We start from the raw sequence: 27,809 nt of genomic DNA on the forward strand, positions 1-27,809 counted from the left end.
ATGGTTTTGTGAGACCAGTCACTCTCATTGCAACAGTATAGTAACGGTGAGGACGTGGACCATATTTAGTTCTTGCGGACCACTGGCAGTCCACAGACCACAGGTTGGGAACCATTGATTTACTTCATTTATATCCCGCTCTTCTCACCCCTTGGAGGACTCAGAGCGACGTTAACTCTGAACGACTGGTATATTTTTCCCGGGAGTCTCCCGTTATCGTCTCGTGGGTTTTTCGTCTCAGGAACATGTTGAGTAAGTACATTCCATTTCTTCTGTTAAAGAAACAAGGGGGGAGATCAGACAGATAATGTCCACAATATTACTCTTTTGTTGAATCTCTAGGTGGAGTTGTTGCTGAGTATGTTAATATTCTAGCCTCAAAGCAAACCTTGCTAGCCAAATGGAAATAAGGCTTAGCCCTATGACAGATGCCACATGAATAGGCTTAGATTGCACAAGGACCAGGGAGGGCGTTCCCTAAATGTTTTGAGGCATGTGCATCATAGGCTTTTTTCTATGCAAACATCCACTTTCGGGTGGCATATAAATCACTCCTCATCTCCCCAGGCTCCTCACTCCGCTTTGCTGCAACGCACCGTGTTCAGTCTTGATTCTGCCTTCCTTGTGGTAAGTAGACTTTGGTATTTTCCTAATTTGTCACAAAATTGAAATGGGGTTCGTTTTTTCCCCCCTCGATCAAGTGGGGTCTTGGAGAGATCCCCGAGGAGCAGGTTATCCAAAATATACCATATTGGATGCTCAAGACAGAGTTTAATATTTTCTTGTGAAGCTTTAGAATGGGTTCCAGAAATGCAATCTTGGGGGTGGGGGCATTATTATTATTTTGGGAATGTTCTTTTGAAACCATCCAGTCTGAATCCTTTGGCCAAATCCTAGTTCAACCCATTGGATCAATCGTTGAATAGTTGGCCAACACATGGGAAAATTCAGTTGATCCATTGACCCTGGTTGGGGGTAATAATAGGATCCAAATTCTCACTCTTCCTTAGAGAGATAGTGAAAGAGAAGAAAATAGATGATGGATAGATAGCTACAGAAATATAAATGGAGACAGAGCAGTGGTTCCCAAACCAGAGGTCCACAAGAAGTAAAATATGGTCCTCACTGTTACTGGACCGTTTCAACGAGAACAACTGGTGTCGCGTAACCGTCTTATGGTTCTGTGGCTTAATAAATTTGGTTTTCTGTGGGCAAGCAGAAGGCGACTACTGGATGACATATGTTTTGTATCAGAAACTAGAGCTGATGTGGTCTATCCAATGCAATTTTCTAAATCAGCGCCCCAAATAACCAAACTGGATCTAAAGTTGACCAAAATTTGATTTGTAATGTTTTTGGTACTAAAAGTGGTTCCTGGTCAAAGTGGTCCCAGGTCAAAGTGGTCCCTGGTCTAAGTGGTTCCTGGTCAAAGTGGTCCCTGGTCAAGTGGTCTCTGGTTAAAGTGGTCCCTTGTCAAGTGGTCCCTGGTCAAACTGGTCTCTGGTTAAAGTTGTTCCTGGTCAAGTAGTCCCTGGTCAAGGTGGTCTCTGTTCAAAATGCTTAGCCCTGCATTCTGGGAAATGTAGTTTAGGGCAGGGCCTTTTGCATTCTCTGCCGCAGGGGGCCTTGCCTTCCCAAACTACATTTCCAAGATTTCTATGTTCTCCATCTCCCGCCCATTAACATTCCTAGTCCCGCCCCCAGTGCCTTCCTTATGGCGATCGGGCCAATGAAAAAGGATTGGTTTTTGAAACACTTGATGTTCTCTTGATTTTACCAAAGTTATCTTTTACTATGCTCTTATTTTAATTGTGTTTTTTTTAATAGATTGTTTTGCTTTTATGTTTTGTGGGCATTTTGACACATATGTAAGCTGCCCTGAGTCCCTTCGGGGAGATGGTGGTGGACTATAAGAATGTATTTATGGAGCCCCAAGGTCTCCATGGAGCACACTTTGAGAACCGTTGCCATCAACTGATAGAGAGATTGACTGTGTTCTCTTCGTTGTCTTCTAGGTGTCTCTAAATCTTCAGAAGATGTCCTCTGATAGCTTCCAGTGCACGCAACCTTGCAAGGCACCTCCCCAGTGCAAGAAAACTGTCCCTCCCCCTCAGGAGTGCTGTCCACCTCCCCAGAAGTGCTGTCCACCTCCACAGGAGTGTTGTCCACCTCCTCAGAAATGTTGTCCTCCTCCTCCACAGAAATGCTGTCCTCCTCCTCAGGAGTGCTGTCCTCCTCCTCCTCAGAAATGTTGTCCACCACCTCCTCAGAAATGTTGTCCACCACCTCCTCAACAATGTTGTCCACCTCCTCCTCAGCAATGTTGTCCACCTCCTCCTCAGCAATGTTGTCCACCTCCTCCTCAACAATGTTGTCCACCTCCTCCTCAGCAATGTTGTCCACCACCTCAGGAGTGTTGCCCACCCCCCCAGAAATGCTGTCCACCTCCTGAGCAATGCTGCATACCCCAATGCCCACCTCCTCAGCAGTGCTGTCCACCTCAGAATCCCAAAGGCTTCTGAGAGACCACTGGAAACCATTTCCTCGAGGGCCTACGACAAGGAGAAGAACACACAATTGATGCTGAAATGTACCTTCGATGACCCACCTTGGTGGACATCCATGCAGATGTGGGCATTATTACAACCGCTTCTTGCTGCCTCTTCATCTTCCCACCTTCTCTAATGCTTGCGACAATGAAGACAGAATCCAGAAATTGACGCATCCAAGTGACGGTGGATCTGCTTCCAGGCAGTCTTGTTCCGTTGACATCAACAGATGCTCTGCTTTTGCTTTGCAAGCCTTTACCTTGGAGTAAACATTCACCTTTGGTTGTCCTTTGTGATAGGTGAATGTTATCAAACGGCATACCTGTAAAGTCTATCCCTGCAAAGAGCTTCCTCTTATAATGCTCCAAGTTCTAACTATATGTATATGGTATGAATATATAAAAACAATGCCTGCTCGATGATCATTCTGTTGTCTAAGTGTTGTTCTTCTTTAAGTATTTCTCCCATTTGGGACCCAAAGCAGCTGTGGTTGTCATCCCATTGAGCAATTACATATCCATATCCTGGTATTCATGTTTACAATTGCGGCACAATTGCCACAGTCGCAAAGGCATCAATCTACCTTAATGTAAGTATTATCGTTCAATGAATAGTCTCCCTTTTTTCCAACGAACTTTATTGCTAGTACACAGAAGGGATGCTGGAAGGTTCTACATGATTATGTTTTACATTGCAGGTCAATTGTACCCGGGATCATAAATCACACACATCTCAACTCAGTAAGAGAAAGGGCTTTCTTCTCCTTCCAAGATCATGGGACAATCACCATTTTATGGTTTCCTGATTATACTTTGAGGGTTCCTGACTTATGACCTTCTCACATTCACTACATATCCACATTTGTCTGCCCAATGACATGTCCAAAGGATTATTTTTGTAGTTGTAACACTTAGCAATCACCAGAGAGATGTTTGATGGAGGTGTCTTCTACTAGCACAATGATTCCCAACCTGTGGTCCATGGACCACCAGTGGTCCACAAGAACAAAAATATAGTCTGTGGCATCACTGTTACTACTACGGATAATAACACAGTCCAACCCAAAAATAATTCTTGGTGTCTTCATTTTTAGGCCTGTTCAGAAAATTGTCTTGGATAGACCACATCAGCTCTAGATTATTAAATATGGTTTTCTGTGGGCAACTTCTGGATGGCATATGTTCTGTATCGGAAACTAGAGCTGATGTAATCTATCCAAGGCAATTTTCTGAATCAGCACCCCAGATAACCAAACTGAATCTAAAGTTGACCAAAAACTGATTCTTAACCCTTTTAGCACTAATGTTGGAGATTGGTCCCTGGTCAAGTGATCCCTGGTCAAAAAAAGGTTGGGAATTACTGTACTAGCAGGATGATGTCTCCATATCATCCCATCAGTGATCATGACCAGAGCCGGCCCTAGGTATTATTCAAGTGTAAGCGAACAGAATTTTGGCGCCCCCGCCCCCCAACCAATCACTGAAAAATAAAAGCATTGGATAAGCGAAAATGTTGGATAATAAGAAGGGATTAAGGGAAAGCTTATTAGACATCAAATTACATTAAGATTTTACAAATTAAGCACCAAAACATCATGTTTTACAAGAAATCAACAGAAAAAGCAGTCTCGACTGCGCCCCCGTATGTTTTGCGCCCCAAGCGACCGCTTAATTCGCCTCATTGTTGGACTGGCTCTGATCATAACACAACACTGACAAGAACAATGGATCCAAATTGGATTTGATCATATGGGAAATATGTTTCCTCTAGAAATCTCTACATCCTCCAGCACTTTTGCCAGAAGTTCGTCTTCTATTTGTTGTAAGAAAAGCTTTGTTAGATCAGTGGTTTGGAGTGTGGAGTGCCTCCATGTAGATAGACACAACACTGCAAATAGAAATGGTTGTTTCATGTGTATTTCCCATTCACCAGTAAAACCCATTATGTTCAATGAAAAGATTATGATCTCTATAAATTAAATATCAGCTTGGAGGAGGGTGGAACTGATGTCTCCATCTTGAAAATGCATATGCATATGAATGCATTTGTTTCTGCATTTTATTCATGTCTATTTACAAATTTTTACATACAGCTTGTGCACACATTAAAAAGCACATTCAAATCGGTGTACATCAACATGCCATAAAAATACACAACACACAAAATGCAAATGTGGGGAGAGGCGATATCCTTATCCTTTTTTTGTAATAATTTTTATTAGAAGTTTTCAAGCTACTTATACATCGAAAGAGGGGGAACAATATTTATAGGAAAGTTAAGAAAAATAGAAAGAGAGACAAAACAAAAAATTAATAATAATAATAATAATAATAATAAAAGTCCTAGAGAAAAAGAAAAAAAGTTTTTTGAACTTCCGTTTAACTCTTGTTCCTGTTCAATTTTCTTTTATTCTACTTCTTTTTAATTCTCTCCCGTTTGCTTAAAAAGAAATTTTTTCCCCTACTATTCTTTAAGGATTGTACTTTAAATTCATATACTCTTCAAATATCGACCAGACAGTCTTCTTTATGCCCTTGCCAGTATTTCTCTTCAGATAGTATGTTAGCTGGTCCATATCTTTTATCTCCCATACTTTTTTTAACCAATCTTCTCTATCTGGTATCTTCTCCATCTTCCACATCTTTGCAAAGACCATCCTTGCTACCGTTGACAAGAATATAACTAGTTTTTCTTTATTGATATCCTGAAAAATGTCTTTATCCAGAATGCCCAAAAGGTAAGTCTCTGATTTCATTGAATAGTTCATCTTTAAAATTTTCTGACTTTCACCATGCACCATATTCCAGAATTCTTTTGCTTTATTACAAGTCCACCAACAATGGTAAAATGTGCCCTCCTTGATCTTACATTTCCAACATTTATTGTTGGCTTGTTTGTACATTACACTTAGGTTTTGGGGGGTCAAATACCATTTATGTATCATTTTTAGACAGTTTTCTTTTAGATCCATGGCATAAGTAAACTTCATTCTTCTTGTCCAAATCTCCCTTATCCTGATTCATCAAAATCATGTGATGGTTATTGCCGTATAGTCAATGGTGTTTTCCTATAAAGGAAATTATGAATAATGTGTTGTCGAAGGCTTTCATGGCCAGAATCACAGTGTTGTTGTGTGTTTTCCAGGCTCCAACAGACAAGAGTTCTTTCCCCCATCCTGGACCTTCCACAGATATATAAACCTTCCTTGCTTGGTTTCTCCATGCCTCACAACCTCTGAGGATGCCTACCATAGATGTGGGCGAAACATCAGAAGAGAATATTTCTGGAACATGGCCATACAGCCCGGAAAACACACAACTATTGTGGCAATCTCTGAGCAGTTAGACTCAATTTAACCCTCTCTGGGGGAGATTCCACCAAAAATCAGCAGAGCAGCAAAAGCAAAGCTTTGAAATTCAGCAGTTACTTACACGGGGTGAGCAAGAGAAGCCTTTGACTATTTAGGATTGCAATGGACTGCAGAGTCTCAGTAAAAGTTCAAAAAGTATTTATTCAGGAAAAAAGAACTCCATTGTAGATAGAAAGGCTTGGGAGCTGTCTAGTCTACTCTAGACTGGTTTCTAAGGAAAAATAAGAAAGGAAAAATAACAAACATCTAAATAGTTACATCTTGCCAGGAGGGATGGCGAGACGTGTTGTTAGCTAGAAGAACAAAGGGAGAAGAGACTGAACCAAAATGGTTCCAACCTCATGGTTCAGTTTATTGGGGCCATAAAAGAAATTCTGACCAATGGGAAGTTAGTGTCCCTAAAGATTCACATTTCTACTAACTTCAAAGTAAGGGATGTGACGTACACAGGATAGAGTGAAACACAGTAAAGCCTGTCTAGGCATGCTTTGGAAACAGGGAAAGGATTCCCTCAATCTAACTCTATCATCTATCTGACTACATTTAGACTTGAGTAGTCCAGGGTGATTCCCAACAACAACAATCCTGAAATTATGAATCCCATGAGGATTGGAATTCATCTTCCATGTTTAGTGGGGCAAGACCAAGGGGAACACGAGTATGGCCACCCACACCCTGGCCTCTGCCCTCATAAAGCCAGTCTCCAAACGCAGGGTGGCATTAGAGAGGTCTCTATGTCATCTACTTTTCTGATTTGTGGTGGCTATTGGAGATCTTCATCCACCAGCAGAAGACACCTTCCTTCAACCAGAGATGCAATTCTTCACTAATGGAAGCAATTTTAACCATCTTTTTTCACCTTTCCAAGATAGTATTCAAAATGCGAAAATTCGCATTTTGGGATTTATTCTGCACAAAATTCACAAAATATTTTCAGTGCAAAAAAAAATAAAACCCAGTTCATATCTTCTTCTGTACAAAATTCACTTTCCACAAAGGACATTGTTTTCAAAACAGGAAACAGCTGGTTTTATTCTCAAAGAAAGCGATGAGTAATTTTAAGCATTTTCTACCTGTTCCAAGATGGTCTTTGAAATGTGAAATGTGAAAAATCACAGATTGGGATTTCTTCTGCACAAAATTCGTTTTGCATTTAAAAAAACACATTCTTTTCAGAAAATAGCTAATTTTATTCTCGGAGCAAGTGATGAGTTATTTTCTTCGTGCTTATTTGTTTTATTTGTTTTATTTACAGTATTTATATTCCGCCCTTTCTTCTCACCCCAAAGGGGACTCAGGGTGGATCACAGAATATACATATGCGGCAAACATTCAATGTCATTTTATACACAGAGAAGATAGACAACTGAACATAGATAAAGGATATAGGGTTTTTCCCCATCTTCAGGAAGAGCAAGATGGATGGACGGTATCCTTGAAGTGGCTGGCTTGACCATGAAGGAGCTGGGAGTGGCGATGCCCAACAGGAAGCTCTGGTGTGGACTGGTCCATGAGGTTATGAAGAGTCAGAAGTGACTGAACGAATAAACAACAACAACCCCATCGACTTTCTTGGAGGCTTTCTTGCTCGATTCCGGCCACTGGGGGTGCTGTTGCTCCATCTACCTTCATAATTTCCTCCTTTTTTATTGGCTGGCATTTACTTTTATGAGTGCCTTAATACCTCCCCACTTTTTAAGCAATGCCTATTTATCTACTCACATTTTGCTTTCAACCCACTAGGTAGGTGGAAGCTGGGCTAAAAGTCAGGAGCTCACCCTGACCCAGACTTCAAACTGTCAACCTCTTGACTGACATGATTTTATTGCAGCTGATGATTTAACCAGCTGCACTAAAGCCTGGCTTAATGAAGTCTTTTATTGCTACCCAGTTTCTATTTACTAAGGGCTTATTCTACATGATATTCTGGATCTGGGTCCTTCAGATATGTTGCACTTTAACTCCCACCCACCATTCTAGAATCTAAAGTCCAAAGTATCTGAAGGAGAGAAGCTCTTACAGCCATATAAAGAGACTGGGTTGTTTGTTTGTTTTTCATTTGGATGGGCTTGATCTAGATAGAGGTGGGTTTTATTCTGACCATAAAAATGGAGAAAAATAAGAGAAGGGGTGGATTCATCTACACCCGTGATTCCCAACTCTTTTTTGACCAGGGACCACTCGCCAACATTAGTACCAAAAGGATTACGAATCTGTTTTTGGTCAACTTTAGATTCAGTTTGTTTATTTGGGGTGCTGATTCAGAAAACTGCATTGGATAGACCACATCAGCTTTAATTTCTGATACAGAACATATGCCATCCAGTAGTCACCATCTGCTCACCCACAGAAAACCATATTTAATAATCTCGAGCAGATGTGGTCTATCCAATGCAATTTTCTGAATCAGCACCCCAGATAACCCCAGGAACAGGCCTGAAACCAAAGACACCAAGAGAAAATATTATCTGTAGTAGTAACGGTGAGGCCATGGACCATATTTCAGTTCTTGCAGACCACTAGTGGTCCATAGACCACAGGTTGGAAACTGCTGATCTACACTGTAAAATGAATGCTGTTTGACACCACTTGAACTCAGTGCTATGGAATCCGAACTACAATCCCCAGGATTCCATAACATGTAGCCATGGAGATTTAGTGGTGTTAAGCAGCATTTATTCTGCAGACCGGTCATCTATTGCCACCTTCACCAACCTTCACAAACCAGATCTTTGGGTTTGTGTAACATTTACTTTTACCATATGGGTTGAGCTTCCTAACCCATGAGTTCAATGGCAACACTATACAACTGATGTAGAAGTTGACATGTGACCAAATGGACAGGCAATATGGTTGCACTTGTATTTTCAACAATACCACAAATACAATTTTCACTCTGTTTATCTAAATTAGATAAAAGTGTCTCTGACTTCGGACGCACCATACAATGTGTAAGGCACTTGCAGGATTCAATCCCTGAGCTCTCATAAACCCTACAATCTCAACCTGATAAGGTTTCAGACTAAATAAAAACCACATACACAGTCCTTTTTTCACAATTGCTAAGTCCCCCCCCCCCCCCCAGGGAGGAAAAAAAATCATAATTCCTTCTGATAGAAAACACCTCCTTCCCAACTTCCAAAAATGCATGGATTCTTGAGCCTGTTTTGTTTCATCGACTGTTGGGGAAGATGTGTCTATACATTCTTCAGTGCAAGTTGGAGACCTATAAAAAAGAACAAAAGGCATGATTCACAATTCACTGGAAAAAAATGTTCATCCCAGCAGAAAGCTGCACTGTAAACTCTGCCCAGAAAGGTTGTTGTTGCACATAGTTCAATGAGGTCTTCCATTCAGTGTCACCATGAAGCCGACTTGATGCTACTTGACAAGAACCAACATCAATATGTTGCAATAAAGGAGTTGTGTGCTAGTTGTAACAATCTGATTGTATTTCTTATGAACAATGGATGTGGCGCAGCTGTTGAGCAGCTGCCTTAAATCACTCTGACCATGAGGTCATGAGATCGAGGCCAGCCCGTGGCGGGGTGAGCACCCATCAATTAAAAATAAAAAATAGCCCCTGCTCGTTGCTGACCTAGCAACCCGAAAGATAGTTGCATCTATCAAGTAGGAGATAAGGTACCACTTATAAAGTGGGGAGGCAAGATTAACTAATTTACGACCTGGAGTGAGGAAGTGCCGTCAGAGTGGATGATGAAGCAGCTGCTCCCCCCTGTGGCCAGAAACGAACATCCCCTCAGAAGAAGGTTAACTTGCCTCTGCGTGTGTCTCTCAGTCTCTGTTTGATGTGTTTATGGGCATTGAATGTTTGCCCTATGTGTGTTATAATGTGATCCGCCCTGAGTCCCCTTCGGGGTGAGAAAGAAGGGCGGAATATAAATACTGTAAATAAATAAATAAATGTTACCACGCAGTTTTAATAATAATAATAATAATAATAATAATAATAATAATAATAATAATATCAACAACAACAACAACAAATACCAATGAACAGTCACAGAAGCAGCAAAAATAAAGCAAAGTGAAGAACCTGCTTTGATTGAAGTAAAAAAATCAGAAACTCCTCGAAGCACAGAAGACAAAAAATCAGTACAAGAAAACCGCACTACAAACTAGAGCTGACAGCTGGCACAACAAAACATGGCATGGAAAGTTCCTTGACAAAATTGAAGGAAAAGCTGATCAGGAGAAGACCTGGCTCTGGCTCACAAATGGGACCCTGAAGAAGGAGACAGAAGGCCTGATCCTTGCAGCCCAGGAGCAAGACATCAGGACAAAGGCAATTAAGGCCAAGATGGAAAAATCAGCTGATGACCCAAAATGCAGACTGTTTAAGGAAACCGACAAAACCATGGATCATATCCTCAGCTGCTGTAAGAAAATCGCACAGACAGACTACAAACACTCGGGAAGTGTTCGACTTGCGATTTTGTGATACGAAATCCAGCATATCTATCTTGTTTGCTATGTTATAATAAAATAATAATAATAATAATATCAACAACAACAACACTTTATTTATATTCCGCCCTATCTCCCCAAGGGGACTCACAGTACACATACACAACATTCAATGCCATTTGGACAGACAGGACAGAACAGAACAGACAGAAAGGAGGTAAGTTGTGTTTGAAGTCCAGTTTTGGTGCCCTGAAGATTGTGCTCAGATTCAGCCACAGGAGGGTGCTATTGTTCCATTCTCTATGGCGAAGAGCCATCAGGACTTCCTCCTTACATTTGATCATCGGCATTTTATGGTGTTGTAAAATACCTCCCCCGCTTAATTAGCAGTACCTAATTTCTCTACTTACACCTCTAAGTTGTTTTCGAACTGCTTAGGTAAACAGTGAGCTGGACTTGATGGTCAGGTGCTCACCCCGACCGGGATTCAAACTGGCCACCTTTCGGTTAGTAGATCTTATTACTGCTGGTGATTTACCAGCTGTGAGAAAGCCCAGTTTCCAAGAGGAGACCCATATAAATCACCTTATAGAAGTCTAAACTAAGTGAAGTGCCCATATTACCTTCATTTATGGTTGCTCTGCATGAAACGGATTTCAATAAGCACAGGGTACAGTTTCTTTGTCTGTCATCAGTTCAGCATCAGAGTCAAGGGCATTCTTCATATTTTTGTACTTACTGCTGCTGGATCGCTGGACCTGCGTCATTGGAAGGTGGAGAAAGAGAAAGAGGAGAAAAGAAAAGGAAAACAATGGTCACCTGACATCTATCTCTGTCTATATCAGTGATTCCCAACCTTTTTTTGATTATGGACCACTTTGACCAGGGACCACTTTGACCAGGGACCACTTTGACCAGGGACCACTTTAACCAGGAACCGCGTTAACCAGGGACCACTTTGACCAGGGACCACTTTGACCAGGGACCACTTTGACTAGGGACCACTTTGACCAGGGACCACTTGGCCAGGGACTAATTTCATCAGGGACCATTTTGACCACAGACCACTTTGACCAGGGACCACTCTCCAACATTAGTACCAAAAAGGTTCAAATCACTTTTTAATCAATTTTAGATTCGTTTTGGTTCTTTGGGGTGCTGATCAGTGATTTCCAACCTGTGGTCCATGGACCACCAATGGTCCCCAAGGACTAAAATATGGTTCACAGCCTCACAGTTACTACACCATTGCAATGAGAGCGACTGGTCTCGCACAACCCTCTTATCGTGCTGAGGCAACAGGGATATCCGAGGGGAGAGGCTGATTACCAATGAAATGTGCAACAACAAGCCTCCTGACTGCTGCTTCTCCTCCTCCCCCCTATCCCTGAGCGGAGCCGTTCCATATGGTGCCTGGAAGCAGGGGCACCTTTGTGCTTTCATTTTTCAGCACATTCCTGGGGTTATTTGGGGTGCTGATTCAGAAAATTGCATTGGATAGACCACATCAGCTCTAGTTTCTGATACAGGACATATGCCATCCAGTAGTCACCATCTGCTTTCCCACAGAAAACCATATTTAATAATCTAGAGCTGATGTGGTCTATCCAATGCAATTTTCTGAATCTGCACCCCAAATAACCCTAGGAACGGGCCTAAAAATGAAGGCACGAAGGTGTCCTCGCTTCCAGGTGCCACATGGAATGGCTCCACTCAGGGAGAGGGAGGAGAAGGAGAAGCAGCAGTCAGGAGGCTTGTTGTCATGCCTTTCGTGGGTGGTCAGTCTCTCCCCTCCCGACATTCCCATTGCCTCGGCACTATAAGAGGGTTTCATGAGACCAGTCGCTCTCATTGCAACGGTGTAGTAACGGTGAGGCTGCGAGCCATATTTTAGTTCTTGAGGACCACAGCTGGTCCACGGACCACAGGTTGGGAACCAATGATCGATATAGATTCAATTTGTCTCTACTCTGTAGATTGAATACACTTTGAGTACTCTGTTTCTTTCTTATCCACCTTTGCCTATGGATCAAGGCAGGGATCAACCAAAGATTAATATATATACACACACAATATAATTTACAATAATATATAATAATTATAACATATTGTATATACATATAATATTCATAATATTATATTGTAATACGATATAATACTAATAATACAATATAATAATATTAATTATATATTATATTTTACATGTAATATCTATATATATAAAAGGGTAATGAAATTTCAGCCTAGGACAAAACAACAAAACGACACATCCCAGAAACACTAAACTTGGCAGCACAACCCCTCATCCATGCCTCTACGTTCATAAGACAAAAAGAAAAGAAAAATAAAGTCCTAATTAGAGGGAGAGGAATAATTGTTTTTATCCAATTGCTGCCAGTTAGAAGGCTAAGCTCAGTCAGGGGAAAACCTATACCCTTTACCTTAACTACCACCAATACCTCAATACTTTATTTCCCATACTACCATACTTCGCCATAGAAACGGAATATATTGATACAGTACAATATAGTAATTTATTACCAGTATTGTACTATGCTAATATAATATTATATGTAAATTTAATTTGTAAGCCGCTCTGAGTCCCCTTCGGGGTGAGAAGGGCGGCATATAAATGTAGCAAATTAATTAATTAATTAATTAAAATATGTCAATAGGTTCGACTTATAACATCAGTGAAAAACACATAACAGCTGTAAAAAGAACATATATAATCAATACATATTTAAAACAACCACTTATAATTTGAAAAACATCTGGGTAGACCTGCCAGAAGAATTCAGTCTGTTGAAGTCCTTCTGGCAGGTCATTCCACTATTTTGGGGTGATCTCGAGGTAACCATCTCCTGTCTAGTCCTGGATGACTGGACTCAAGGTTACCCAGATGACCTAAATATTTGGGTTGGATTACACAGAAGAACGCTTTCTCCCTTGCATAGTTCCAGGAAAAGTTACTTTTTGCTTATCTCCAAAAGAAGGAAAGCTGGACCAAATTGTATATGACTTTAAAGGTAATGACCAACTATTTATACGTTGCTCTGAAAGTAATTGGAACCTAGTGGAGTGATTTTAGTATAATTACAGTATTATCACTCCTGGATTTGTTTCTCCTCTAGGATTGATGACCCTAAGGTTTAGTTTCCTTAAGTCATTATACTTGACAAATATTACCATGACTGGTGACAGCTCCTGTTGGATCAGCTTCTTGAATTCGCTCTTCTTGAACGTCTCTGCCTCCTTCACTTTCTTAGGGTTGGACTTATGGTTGCCTTCCATCATGTCCGTGAAGGCCCTGATCAGCCTGGACATCTTTGGGTTCCTTGATGTTCTCCTGTGAAGAGCAAATGGAGATGGGTCATAGAGTAGCCCCGAGAAGGCAACTTAGATAGAAGAGACGGGAGCAGCCAATGCTTCCAGGCTTTGTTTCTTCTTGCCTCTCCTCTACTCCGGTCCAGCGATTGCCTCACCAAGCGTCGCGTCCCAACTCTAAAATTGGAAAACTAGGGAGGTGAGAAGCTGAGAGGCAAATCCAGTGGTGAGTCATGCCACAAGTAGGGCATCTTTTGTCCCACACACGTTGTCCAGGCAGGCTGCCAGTTCCACAGAGATCAACACAGAGAAGCTGTAGGACAGGTTCTCGACCTTTATTGACAAGCACAGGAACATTATGGGTAAGAGATGGAGCCAGCTGCCTTCAATCTTCCACAGATAAACCTCGCTAGCCTGCTTTCCAATATACCTCACAAACTCTGAGGATGCCTGCCATAGATGTGGGCAAAACATCAGGAGAGAATGCTTCCGAAAGTTGGTCATACAGCCCAGAAAACTCACAGCAATCCTCTTTGATTGGTTGCTCCATGGATTGCTCTGGCAAGTGCCATTTGATTGAATGGCACTCTTGACTTCCTACTTGTGGGTCTTGAGACTGGATCACTCTCCCTGTCCTGGGTGAAATTGTTATTTAGCATTACAATGGGGCACAAGTCACCTTTTAGTTGTTGCCAGAGCTCCCAGCATCCATGACCATTGGCCATGCTGGATAGCTGGGCCTCAGGGGAGTTGCCAGCTACCTTCAACCTAGAGCAGCGGTTCTCAACCTGTGGGTCTTGAGGTGTTTTGGCCTACAACTCTCAGAAATCCCAGCCAGTTTGCCAGATGTTAGGGTTTCTGGGAATTAAAAACCAAAACATCTGGGCACCCCAGGTTGAGAACCACTGACCTAGAGCTTTCCAAGATATTTGCATCATGTCCAGATATTTTAGACCTCAGCTCTCAGAATTTTTAACTGTTGGCCAGGTCAACTAAGGTAGTGGTTTTCAACCTGGGGTGCCCAGATGTTTTTGGCCTTCAACTCCCAGAAATTACTAACAGCTGGTAAACTGGCTGGGATTTCTGGGAGTTGTGGGCCAGAATACCTGGAGACCCACTGGTTGAGAACCACTGATCTACACTATGTATTGCTCCCAGTCCATCAAGAAGTTCTTTCTAGAGTTTAGTTGATGTGCTGTGCCTCCAAACCAGTAGACCTGTTTCCATCAGACCTACCCCCTCCTCTCTGGGGATGCCCTTGAGATATTTAAAGAGGTATTTCATGTCACACCTCCATCTTCTGATTCTATTGTCTGTGGTTCTACGTTCTCCAAAAGCCTCTAATGCCAGCCCCAAAGGCAATTCCCATTTCCAAACCAATACCAGAGAGCAAGGAAATACCAAGACTTACCCAGGTCTTCAGCAATGAGCAGCGGGGAAGCAGGGAAGGAAAGGCACCATACACATCAACCTCTGGCTTCCTTGCAGTTTGGGAAAGTGGGTGGTGGATGATGAAGTTGCCTTCTGGTCAAACCTGCTCTGCTATTGTTGTCGATCTTCACTGTTTGGTTGGAATCCTCCCAGATGATCATACGGTGATTAGAAGGCATCTACCCACAAGTGGGTGGAAGGTAGTGTGGAAGTGGTCAGCCCTTGGCCTCGGATGGAATTGAGGAAGACACAGAGGGAGAGTCTTTCCTACCCAATGGAAAAGAGAGAAATGAGGAAATGGTGGCCCATGGACCACCATATTTGTCAGTGGAAAAGGCATGCTTGGAGGGCAGTGGAGGTCTTTGAGGAGAGGTTGGATGGCCATGGAGGGCGGTGGAGGACTTTGAGAAGAGGTTGGATGGCCATAGAAGGCGGTGGAGGTCTTCGAGAAGAGGTTGGATGACCATAGAGGGCGGTGGAGGTCTTTGAGAAGAGGTTGGATGGCCATGGAGGGCGGTGGAGGACTTTGAGAAGAGGTTGGATGGCCATGGAGGGTGGTGGAGGTCTTCGAGAAGAGGTTGGATGGCCATAGAAGGCGGTGGAGGTCTTCGAGAAGAGGTTGGATGACCATAGAGGGCGATGGAGGTCTTCAAGAAGAGGTTGGATGGCCATGGAGGGCGGTGGAGGTCTTCGAGAAGAGGTTGGATGGCCATGGAGGGTGGTGGAGGTCTTCGAGAAGAGGTTGGATTGCCATAGAGGGAGGTGGAGGACTTTGAGAAGAGGTTAGATGGCCATAGAGGGAGGTGGAGGTCTTTGAGAAGAGGTTGGATGGCCATGGAGGGCAGTGGAGGTATTTGAGAAGAGGTTGGAAAGCCATGGAGGGCAGTTGAGGTCTTCAAGAAGAGGATGAATGGTCATCTTTTGGGAGTGCTGCAGTTAGGTATCTATGTATAGAAAGAGGTTGGACTCTTGGGGGTCTTTAAAAGTGATTGTTCTATGATTCCATGTTTTACATGGACTCTAGATTTCTGCTAGACCCCTACTTCCAAACCTCACTACACCCCAAATTGAAGGTTAGTGATGTAACCTACATTCAGTAAAGCACCATCCCAGGAATGGGGGCGGGATAAGGAATAGTTTTGGGAATGAAATCAGGTCAATGGAGAAGGTCCATGGCTAAACCTTTCACTGTTGTGACTCTAACAGAAGCAGACCAACCACTGTAAATATCCTTTTACTATAACAGTAGCATTGGTCAAGTGGTCCCTGGTCAAGTGGTCTTTGGTCAAAAAAAAAAGCTTGGGAACTACTGAGATAGATATCTAGAGAGAAAAAGAGGATAGGTAGATAGGTGGATGGATAGATAGATAGATAGATAGATAGATAGATAGATAGATAGATAGATAGATAGATAGACAGACAGACAGACAGACAGACAGATGGATAGAATGATAGATAGAGATAGATAGATAGATAGATAGATAGATAGATAGATAGATAGATAGATGATAGATAGATAGATAGACAGACAGATGGATAGAATGATAGATAGATGATAGAGATAGATAGATAGAGATAGATAGAGATAGATAGATAGATAGATAGATAGATAGATAGATAGATAGATAGATAGATAGATAGATAGATAGATGGATAGAGTGATAGATAGATGATAGATAGATAGATAGATAGATAGATAGATAGATAGATAGATAGATAGGATAGATGGATAGATAGATAGATAGATAGATAGATAGATAGATAGATAGATAGATAGATAGATAGATAGATAGATAGATAGATAGATAGATAGATAGATAGACAGATGCAGACGGATAGACAACTTTACAGCAATGCATTAATCCAAGGGTGGGCATCTTGAGGCTTTCCAGATAGTTTCCTATTGCAACCCCCATAACATCTCAACATGTTATGCTGCTAGGACTTATGGGATTTGGAATTCCACCTTAACGGAAGTCTACCACTTGCTGATACATGTACAGATGCACCAACATTTCTAAATATATATAGATACACAAATATATCCTGAATGTTCCTTGTTGGTTCCTACTAGAGTCAGTTCCAATTTATGGTGACCCTAAGATGAAGCTATCTTGGTAAGGCATGTTTTGAAAGGGTTTGCCTTCCTCTGGGGGCCAATAAAGTATGACACACCCATCATCACGCCTGAATGAGGGATTGTGCAGAATATCTTCATCCATAAGATCTAGGTCCAGGTCTAAGTTTAGTTCAACCAGGAGGTTCAATGGGAACTTGGAGCTAGTTGCTGTCCCAAAACATGACCAGATGTTGGGGAGATAAAACAGAAGGATATAGTCTTAACCCTTGGAGGAAGTTTTGGGTCGTTTCAACATATTAGTTCTGTCTCCACCTGAAAACCCACACAATTTCCTGAGAGCATTCCTAAACACAGGCATGATTTATTTAATCGCAATTATTTCAATTCCAAACCCCTCCTTTGTGGTTTTCCTGTATTATTACACTGACGCATCATTTCTTCAATTGCAACACAGATATTTGCTCCCCAAGGTTCTTCTCCAAAACTCCAAAATCATTCATATGTGTGTGTATAGCCGCATACAATGGGAGACAGATCATTCAAAATAACTTCCCGTTTGGTGCTGGTTAGGGTTGACATTCTCCATTGGGAAGGCCAGAAGGTTGTTTCAGAATATATCTACTAGGCATGTCTGATCAATGAAAAAAATGTTTCAATTCTTGTTTCTAAAGTAGGGGGCGTCGGCGCTTCGAAATAGAAATTATTTCCGATTTTTTCACCCAAACATTTTGGATATTTCCGAAAATTCATAATGATTCTAAATGTTTCCAAATTGGTGGGCGCGTATGCGCAATCACAAAAAAAAGGCACCCGGGGGGGACTTTTACAGGGCTCTCCCACCCTCATTTCTGGAGCTATCCTCATCAAATTTGGTACAGTGGGAGAACACATTCAACACTCTTAGCTCAACAAATTGCAGAACATTTCCTGTATCCTATGATTTTTGGAAAATTTTCATAACTTTTTATAATACACTATTTTTTTATATTTGAAGAAACCTGTTCCTGGTTTGAAAGTCTTATTTCCTGTTTAATTGGGTTTTTATCACTGTGAAATGGACCAGTGACCATGCCAAGCAATGCTCTGACAAGATGTGCAAAGAAACTTTGAAAACTAGAAATTCCCTTGCTATATTTGTAAGCAAGAATTCTGGAAATCAATGGTGTCTCTGGCTATGTGATCCCACAAGCCTGAAAGGCAATGCCTTCTTAATGAAATAGACTACTGATTCTGCAAAGGTATGCTATGATCCAGCAAGAACTATTCTTAACAAAATTGAAAGCTAGATTTTTTTTTTAATAATATCGAAAAAATAACCCTGGAATTCACAGCTCTAAATAGCTGAGAGCTACCCAAAATTAACATACTCACAAGAGAAGGAACCAGCAACAAAACCCTAACCCTTTCTCCAAACCCCTCTGTGGGAACAGCCAGACCGGGCCCCTTCACTCTCTCTCTCACACAAGACACAAAGCTTGCTTGCTCTCCGTTTGCAGACCACCACCCTCTCCGCGCAAAACCCAGCCCAGAACGGCTCGCCTGGGCTACACAATGGGCTTTTATGGCACTCTTCCACGTGGATGCAGAGGACCCTAGCCCCCACCTTTGCATCCATCGTGGAAGCTTCTCATTGGCTGGGGAGCGGCAGCCATGTTAGGCTGCGCTAAGCTCCCATTCAAGGTAGGTTGCAGAAACAAAATCCGATATAAATCCGATATAAGATTCAAAATGATTTTTTGGACATACCTAGTATCTACACTACAGAATGAATGCAATTTGTCACCCCTATAACAGCCACGGTTCAATGCTTTGGAAGTATTGCCACTTTAATTTTGCAAGGTATCTAGCCATCTCGACCAGAGAGTGCAGAGACCTCACCAACCTAAAACTCCCAGAACAAGTCTCCATGATAGAGTCTCCAAAAAAAGGGAAACGACTGGCTAGAAGGGAGTCTTTAGTTGTGCTTGTAATTCGGCCACTTGGAAATTTCAGCACGGATGGGCTCTCCTGGTGATGCAATATTGCTGACGTCGCTGTGGGCCATGATGAGGTAGTCTTCTGACAAGTATCCAATCTTCACAGAAAAGTCAAGCAGACATTTTAGGGATTTCCATGCCTCTTGGTTGGGAAGCTTGTCTGTGAAATCAAAAGTTGATGTACAACCATTACAACGGTGATTATTGCAAGCCTATTCTTATTTATACAACACATGTGGAAATTATACAACACATGTGGAAATATATTATTCTAATATATTGGGGAAAATATGTTTTTTCAAGTCTTGAGAAACCTGACTAGACGAATTCTGGATCGGACAGAATGTTCACAGTTTGGAGCTTTTTCTGGACAAAATTCACATTGGGTTGTTTCAGGCAGAATAGAGCATTGGGAGAAACTAATCTTTTCCTGGTTTGGAGAGGCAAGTGAAGCAAAGGTTTTGTTCACAAAAAACAGTTTCTTGCAAAAAAAAATTCACGAAGAAGTTTACAAGGACAAGAAATCACAGATGAACTGAGATCCACACATTCCTTTTCTAAGGAACGTTGACCTAGATTTCTTAGTTGGATACCCATTAAATTAATAGGATTTACTGGGGTATTGATTAACCAATGGCTTCTAGCTGAGATGAGCCAATATGATCCAGTCTTACAGAGATCTAATCCAAAGTTAAGTAGGGTACAATGAGACACTGCTTTGACCATGACTGTCGTGAATTGCATCCCAGGTTTTGTGGGCTCCCCAAGATGTCAAATGTATTCTGGGTTTAAGACTTGTCACCTTTGAGAGCTCATTTAACATTCAGACTGAAACTCAGAGAGGAATCACCATCTCACAAAGTTAGGACCCATCAATCGCAATTAGTGGTCTTGATCCATAGGGTGAAGGACTTACCTGTGAAGGTCCCTATGAAAGCAATGCCAAGGGAGATGTCATTGTAGCCATAGGTGTGGGCACCTTCGCTGCGCCATCCACGTCCTTCATACACATAACCATCCTCACCAATCAGGAAGCTAGAAAAGAAGGAAGGAAGGAAGGAAGGAAGGAAGGAAGGAAGGAAGGAAGGAAGGAAGGAGGAAGGAAGGAAGGAAGGAAGTTTTCAGTGTTAATGATACTTCAGTCCTAATCCAAGAGCAGAGAACCTTCTTCAACCTAGTGGTTGAATCCTATTCCAAAGTCTTCCAAAGTTGAAGACAAAACCTTAATGCAGTGATGGGCAAGCTTTTGCACTTGGTGTGTCAAAATTCGCTAAAAAACCTAGCATGACTTGGATGGTGTGTCACTTTGAGGGAAAAAAAACCATAATTTCGCAATATGTATAGTGTAAATAACAAAAATGTATAAGTCTATATATATAAAAGGGTAATGAAATTTCGGCCTAGGACAAAACAACAAAACTACACATCTCAGAAACACTAAACTTGGCAGCACAACTCCTCGTCCATGTCTCTACGTTCATACAACAAAAAGCTCCAGCTACTCTAGAAAACGGACAGGCTTTGAGACTGCAAGGCTATTCACTGCTATTACACCTGGTCAACAAAGGATTCCCATAAAGCCACAGCAACGCGTGGCCGGGCAAAGCTAGTTTTATAACTGTATTTAATAAATCAAAAACTATTTACTACCGTTATTTCCATGTATGGTACTTCTTGCAGTTTAAGCTTCACAAAGTTTCCACACTGATTTCTCTCTATTCTAGTTTCAATATAGTCATGAATAATGAATAATATAATAATAATATAATATAATAGTAATGATATGATAATATACTACAATAATAGAATAATAATAGAATGAATAATAGAATGATAATAGAATATACAAATATAATATAATGATATAAAATATATTAATAGGATGATATAATAATAGGATATAATAATAATGTATATATATGTATGTATGTATATATATATATATATATATATATATATATATATATATATATATGTACTGTTCATTTGTAGGACGGAGTAAACAAAAAAACAACTGGATGAAATGACACTAAGTTTGGTCACAAAACACTTAACAACCCAAGAGGTGACCACCGCGTGTCATCAAAAATGGCTAGACGTATCAGTGCTGACACGCGTGTCATAGGTTCGCCATCACTGCCTTAATGAGATCCAGTTATCTCGTGAAATACAGGCCACCAGCCAGCATTGACGTCAACCAGGTCAACACAGAGGAGGCCATGAGAACTTGAAGTCTATAGGCATCGTCTTACTTGTAAGCAATGTCACACCATCGTTTGATGCGCTGGTGATAGTCCTGAGCATTCCTGGTCTCCTGGCTGCATTCTTCACGGCTGGTGCAGGTTGTGCCTGCAGTATGGCTGATGACAACGTATTCTGGGAGAATGTCATGCAAAGGTGCAGAACAGTTGGCCGGCTTGGCTCCCCACTTGGATGGAGTAATGAGTTGGAAACACGCCATGGCTGTGAGCAATAAGCAGAAAAACTATAGGGTCCCTTGATTTCAACATTCAGCCTCCATTCTCTTATCTTCTGCATCTAGACTGCCATGCCAGAAAACGAGCAGCCAATCTGCTCTGGGTTTTGGTCAGAACTTTGAAAGAGCCATCAAAGGTGCTGAACCTCTTCTGAAACTGGGTTTGAGCACTAAGCTTGGCTTCATCAACATTTAGACTATGTCTCAAAGCAAATTCAATAGAATGGCCAACTTTGTTGGTGGGCTTCAGCACATGGATTGAGTCTTCAAAGTTCAGCCACCACCACCAAAGTGGGAGCCAAGAGATCAATTTACTCTCCATATCTATCCATAATTTCTCCCCGCTGGAAGCCCTTTCTTCCTTTTAGTTACCTTCTGACAACACACACAACACGAACAGAAGAATCTCCGCCTTGACCATCTTCTTCGTATTGATGTCCAGCCCAAAGCGCTCAAGAACAACTTGGAAGAAATGAAGTATCTGCAGAATGAAACAGGTTCAAACAACATTTTTCCTCTCTAGGAATCTCTAGGTCCTCCAGGGCAACACTATGGTTAATTTAGAGTCATGCTGAAGGATCCAGCGTTTCCTAGAGAGAACATATCTCTAAGAATCTCTAGGGCCTCCAGAGTCATTCCATCAGACATTGACGTCCTGGAGATTCCTAAAGATATATTATCTCTAGGAATCTCTAGGTCCTCCAGGGCAACACTATGGTTAATTTAGAGTCATGCTGAAGGATCCAGCGTTTCCTAGAGAGAACATATCTCTAAGAATCTCTAGGGCCTCCAGAGTCATTCCATCAGACATTGACGTCCTGGAGATTCCTAAAGATATATTATCTCTAGGAATCTCTAGGTCCTCCAGGGCAACACTATGGTTAATTTAGAGTGATGTTGAAGGATCCAGCATTTCCTAGAGAGAACATATCTCTAAGAATCTCTAGGGCCTCCAGAGTCATTCCATCAGACATTGATGTCCTGGAGATTCCTAAAGATATATTATCTCTAGGAATCACTAGGTCTTCCAGAACAATTTTGCGGTGGAGGTTAACAACAGAATTGACATGGAGGACATAGAGAGTATTAGGAAGGTTTTCTTTCAAGTTGAAAAATAACTCCATTTAAATGCATGTTTTTTCCACTTTCATAGGAGCCCTGCGTGCCAACCTCAGCGAAAGTGGAGGGCCTACAGGATAGTAGAATTAGAAAAAAAAATACATAGAGGGCAACCCAAAAATGTCTTATTTGCTGCCACCTTGAGGGTAACATTGGATCTACTGACCTGGAGTTAAGGAAGGATTCATTTCAGTGGAACACTAGGAGAAACATGTTGACAGTAAGTGTCGTGTGGCAATGGATGCAATTATATAAGAAGGTGCCACTTATGGAATGTGTAGTTTCTATGTGGTACTTAAGAGAGATGTAGTGGTTTGAGCATTGGAGTATCATTCTGGATTCCAAGGTTTGAATCCTCACTTGGCCATGGAGTCGTATGTTCTCCACAACAGAAGACCCATTCTGGGTCTCCATAAGACATGAAGATTCACAACAACAATGGAGAGACTTCGAATTCTTGGCTAGGACACTTCAGTGTCTTTACCTGATCTGCAGCACTTCAATATGTTAGCAAAGACTTTCAAGAAGCTCTACAAATCCCAAATCATTAAGGACCATAGACGTCAAAGAGCTAGGTGAGTTCATTTCTGAAGTAGGGCACAGATAGTTTGATCTCCAGAAGCCTAGCCCAGCATGACGAATGCTAGAATGCTAGTGGATGATGGGAAGTGTAGTTGGAAGAATCTGGGTGGTCCCCTGCACTGATCAATCCCCAATAAGATATAGTTTTGGAACCTACCTCGTCTGCTTTGTCTAAGACCAGGTTCCTGCTCTTCCTAAGAGCGGTGGCTTTCTCATCCCTTTCCTTTTAAAGGCAGGAGTATAGGGAAAACCGGGATGTTGCAACAAATCCAAATACAGTGGTGAATGTCGATGCCATTGAGGGCGTGACCAGGAGACTGTAGCAACGAAACTCTCAGCTCTGATGTGGAGGCGAGATCCACAATGTCAGAGAGAAACGGGAAGAGCTTTCTCTCGCTTGGATTAGGGGCATAGGGACCCCAAGAAGGTGAAAATTGTAATTACAGAAATTGCTAGTTTTTTTTAACCCAAGAGATCACCTCCTTAGGAATTTCTAGGACTTTCAGCAAGACTATGGTGAACGTCTTCTGGAAATCGACAACAGAATCCCATTGGAGGACCTAAAGATTCCTAGAGAGAGGTTCTCCCTAGAAATATCTAGGTTCTCCAGCATAGAGTCCATTTTGGAGGACCTAGAGACTAGAGATGTGCACGAATTTTTTTGCTTCATTTCCTTCGTGCTATCGTTTTGTTTCGACCGTTCGTCTATTTATTTATTTATTATTTATTTATTACAATATTTATATCCCGCCCTTCTCACCCAACAGGGGACTCAAGGCAGCTTACAATAAAATGCATATATAAAAAATATACAGTGCAATATAAATCAGTTAAAATTATTATTAACTTACATCAGTATTCATAAAACACATTATAAAATACAGGTAGGCATGTTCAGTTCATAAAACTGGGTCTGTCGATTGAGTTCCAGCGTACATGATAATAATTAACGCTGCCAATTATTATTCAAAAGCCTGGCCCCATAACCAAGTCTACACAAAACGAATGATGAGATTTTTGTAGGAAATGAGAGGCGACATGAAAATGAAAGCCAGACAAAAATGTGTGTTGTATAGGGGCCCTTTTTCGTTAGCGGGATACGAATACAATAATGAGATGACATGAAAGAAACTACACAAAGTGGGCAGCAATTCCACATGAATGCACAACACTACTAGAGACCCCATTTCAATCAAACTGCGTACCTGCATCATGTGCTGAAGTTCTCAGGTTCAGGTTCTAGGTATCTTCAGCTCCAATGGGAGAGGCATCAGCAACAGCTACTAGGGATGTGTGATCAATTAAAATATGTTTCAAAATCATTATAAAACTGGGGAAGCTGGCATTTCATTTCAATTTTGTTACTTTTCGTTATAGCAATTGAGCAAGTGGGGAAACTTCAGGAGCTCCTTTCTCCCTCATTTTTAGAGTGATCATGATGAAACTTGCTACAATGGTACCACACATTTTCCACTCTTAGCCCACCAAGTTTCAGGACGTTACACTCATCAACTAATTTTAGGGGAAATTCTGAATTTTTTTAAAAAAAATATTGCGGAAAATTTTGAATTTTTTTACAAACTTTTTGGGGGGAAAAAACTACAAAAGCTAACTACTTGAATTTTATATACAATGCACAAGATAGCCAGGGCATCAATCTCCAGAAGTTTCAGAAAGATTTGCACATCTACAGATTTTTGGGGATTTTAAAAAGTTGAGACAAAATCAATTTATCCCCCAAAAAGCGACCACAACAATCCCCTTGAATCTGCCTGTCTTTATAACACACAAACACATAACTTCAACTTTAAGATGGGCCCAAATCTTGCTTTATAGATGCCATAAGATTCTCCCTCCCGAGCCTGATTATGATCTATCTGTCCTTATGCGATAATATTGAAACCAGGAAATATATTTTATCTAATTTGTTCATTTCCTGTTGTGTTTTTAATGCCCAATTCCCATTTTTTTATTATTAATAGATCATTATATTTAAGCCAATTTCCCCACCCTATTCTTCTTCTTTGGGAGGCCTCTAATGGTGATATCCATAATGGTGATTTTTCATATAACTTTTTTTATATTTCTCCCATATTTTAAGAATTGAGGACCTTATAAAACGAAATTATTTTCTATCTTTTTTTTTTTCATACCAGAGATAAGAGTGCCACCCTAATCTCAGGTCTATTCCCTTCAGATTCAAAAGTTTTGCTATTTTCAAGTTTTGCCCAATCTTTGGCCCACAATAGTGCTGCCGCCTCAAAGTATAGTTTTAAATCAGGTGTAGCTAGACCTCCCCTCTTTCTTTCATCAATCATGTATTTTACTTTAATTCTGGGTTTCTGTTTCTTTTCTTTTCTTTTCTTTTGCCAAATAAACTTCATTATATCTTTATATGTTATGGTTGAGCCTTATGGCTCCGATACTGGGAGACGTGGTCGTAAGACTCCTCGGGAGTCAGATACTCTCGAGGAGCGAGAAAGGAAGCGGCTGCGGGACTTATTTGCAGAACCATCTGACGAGGATTCCTTTGAGGGTTTTACTGAGAGAATGGAGGAAGAGATGGTTAGCTCAGAGGAGGATGACATGGAATGGACTCGTGTGAGGGAGGATTTGGGTGCCACTGGCAATGATAGTATGGAAGGCGATTGGGGACCTTCAGGATTAGACCCGTGGACAAGCTGGAGGGATGGGACGGGATCCACAGCTGGGGATGCTGTGGGGCGTAGTCAAAGGTGTTTCAGCTCTGATGAGGAAAGTGATGAGGAAACGCCTGGAATTAGGGTAACAGCTGATAGTGATGAGGAGCTGTAAACTGGCATAAAATGGGGTTTGGAAGCAATGGCTAATTGCGTTGGGCAAGGTAATCTGGACGAACGCTTGGGCTCTGTGTGGGAAATTCCTGAAGACGGGTGTGATTCGTTTGCTGACTACGTAAGTTACCAAGGACACTGGGCATAGACGGCGGGAGGAACTGTGTGGGCTTTTGTTGTGCAACCTGTGCTTAATCTTAATAGCTTGGACCTCCGTCGTCTTCTTGACGGACGCCATCTGTTTATTCTGGACTGACTGACTGACTGACTGACTACGGCCTCGGACTCTCCTTCCTGTGATTATCGTTGGACCTGGTGAACTACAAACGTCTGTACCTGCCTTACGACCTTCGGACCGGATTGGAACTTCGCTGACCGCTTCTGCCCTTGAATGCTGCGTTTGTATCTGGAAATTGCTTGCTGTGTGGAGGAGTAACCTCTTAGTTACTCAAACATAGCTTTTGGCAGCAGAGAAGCATCTGCTGCCAGTTTTTTGTATTCCTTTGAACCTTTTGTTCACCAGCTTTTGTTTGTTTTAGTCCCAGGCTGAAGTAAGCTTTTTTGGTTTAACCCGGATTAAACTCCGGTTTAATCCGGTTTATCTTTTGAACGTTTTCCTTGTGTCTTTTTACTTTTAAGGCCAATGTTTGCCTAGCCCTTGTCTTTTACGGGCATTTTTGGTTCTGTAACTCCAATAAACTTTGTTATATCTTATCTTGTGGCATTCTGTCCTTGACATTATATCCATCCTGAGGAACAAAGGCCTCTCCAAGCTCACCACAAGTAAGTTTCTGCTGCTTATGAAACGTGGTTCTGCCACTCTGCTGTATTTTTGAGGAATCACCCCAGAAGAGAGTTATTTTGAGTCTAACCACTCAATAGATCCCCAACACCTGCTCTAAATAGAATAGTAGAGTTGGAAGAGACCTCATGGGCTATCCAGTCCAACCCCCTGTTAAGAAGCAGGAAATCGCATTCAAAGCACCCCCGACAGATGGCCATCCAGCCTCTGCTTAAAAGCCTCCAAGGAAGGAGCCTCCACCACGGCCCGGGGGAGAGAGTTCCACTGGTGAACAGCCCTTCTCACAGTGAGGAGGTTCTTCCTGATGTTCAGGTGGAATCTCCTTTCCTGTAGTTTGAAGCCATTGTTCCGCGTCCTAGTCTGCAGGGCAGCAGAAAACAAGCTTGCTCCCTCCTCCCTATGACTTCCCTTCACGTATTTGTCCATGGCTATCATGTCTCCTCTCAGCCTTCTCTTCTGCAGGCTAAACATGCCCAGCTCTTTAAGCCGCTCCTCATAGGGCTTGTTCTCCAGACCCTTAATCATTTTAGTCGCCCTCCTCTGGACGCTTTCCAGCTTGTCAACATCTCCCTTCAATAGCTGGATACTGTAGCTCTCATTGGGGCTCTCATCTGATACTGAGCACTGCATTCTGGGAAATAATAATAATAATAATAATAATAATAATAATAATAATAAACTTTATTTATACCCCACCACCATCTCCCCAATGGGGACTCGGGGTGGCTTACATGGGGCCATGCCAGAACAATACAATATAACAAAATATAATAGAACAACAAATCATAGCACATTAAACAACACAATAAAAGAAAATATACACTACATTAAACAAGATCAAAGAACAATAAAACCA

At 41.6% G+C, this 27,809-nt stretch overlaps 2 protein-coding genes and 1 long non-coding RNA gene across 3 annotated transcripts; 1 reads left to right on the forward strand and 2 right to left on the reverse strand.

Annotated features, from left to right (window-relative positions):
* The first annotated feature begins 296 nt into the window (after nucleotides 1-296).
* On the forward strand, nucleotides 297-2,974 carry LOC107983760 (cornifin-A). Its single transcript, XM_016998758.2, has 2 exons — nucleotides 297-627; nucleotides 2,016-2,974. Exons 1-2 carry the CDS (start codon nucleotides 436-438, stop codon nucleotides 2,520-2,522), a joined length of 699 nt encoding a protein of 232 aa, XP_016854247.1. The 5' UTR covers nucleotides 297-435; the 3' UTR covers nucleotides 2,523-2,974.
* Nucleotides 2,975-9,915: 6,941 nt separating this feature from the next.
* LOC103281708 (uncharacterized) lies at nucleotides 9,916-14,002 on the reverse strand. The gene is made up of 2 exons (XR_507742.3): nucleotides 13,537-14,002; nucleotides 9,916-11,105 (listed from the first exon to the last, which is right to left on the reverse strand). It is a non-coding gene; the product is annotated as an uncharacterized LOC103281708 (long non-coding RNA).
* A 4,994-nt stretch (nucleotides 14,003-18,996) lies between these two features.
* On the reverse strand, nucleotides 18,997-27,539 carry LOC100553882 (peptidoglycan recognition protein 3). The gene is made up of 5 exons (XM_016998760.2): nucleotides 23,496-27,539; nucleotides 22,010-22,118; nucleotides 21,414-21,624; nucleotides 20,078-20,196; nucleotides 18,997-19,321 (listed from the first exon to the last, which is right to left on the reverse strand). The coding sequence occupies exons 2-5, from the start codon at nucleotides 22,056-22,058 to the stop codon at nucleotides 19,140-19,142; spliced, it is 561 nt and encodes a 186-aa protein (XP_016854249.2). The 5' UTR covers nucleotides 22,059-22,118; nucleotides 23,496-27,539; the 3' UTR covers nucleotides 18,997-19,139.
* Between the last annotated feature and the right edge of the window lie 270 nt (nucleotides 27,540-27,809).

This window comes from Anolis carolinensis, unplaced genomic scaffold (genome assembly GCF_035594765.1).
Source record: "Anolis carolinensis isolate JA03-04 unplaced genomic scaffold, rAnoCar3.1.pri scaffold_14, whole genome shotgun sequence".
Classification (NCBI taxonomy): domain Eukaryota; kingdom Metazoa; phylum Chordata; class Lepidosauria; order Squamata; family Dactyloidae; genus Anolis; species Anolis carolinensis.

Bases quoted from the DNA above. Each gene is read 5' to 3' on its own strand.
- LOC100553882 (XM_016998760.2), bottom strand. From the start codon at position 22,058: ATGGTCAAGGCGGAGATTCTTCTGTTCGTGTTGTGTGTGTTGTCAGAA. The intron at 21,625-22,009 runs GTAACTAAAAGG...TATTGCTCACAG, and splicing joins GTTGTGTGTGTTGTCAGAAG to CCATGGCGTGTTTCCAACTC. The intron at 20,197-21,413 runs GTAAGACGATGC...CTTCTTTTCTAG, and splicing joins TGGTGTGACATTGCTTACAA to CTTCCTGATTGGTGAGGATG.
- LOC107983760 (XM_016998758.2), top strand. From the start codon at position 436: ATGAATAGGCTTAGATTGCACAAGGACCAGGGAGGGCGTTCCCTAAAT. The intron at 628-2,015 runs GTAAGTAGACTT...GTTGTCTTCTAG, and splicing joins TTGATTCTGCCTTCCTTGTG to GTGTCTCTAAATCTTCAGAA.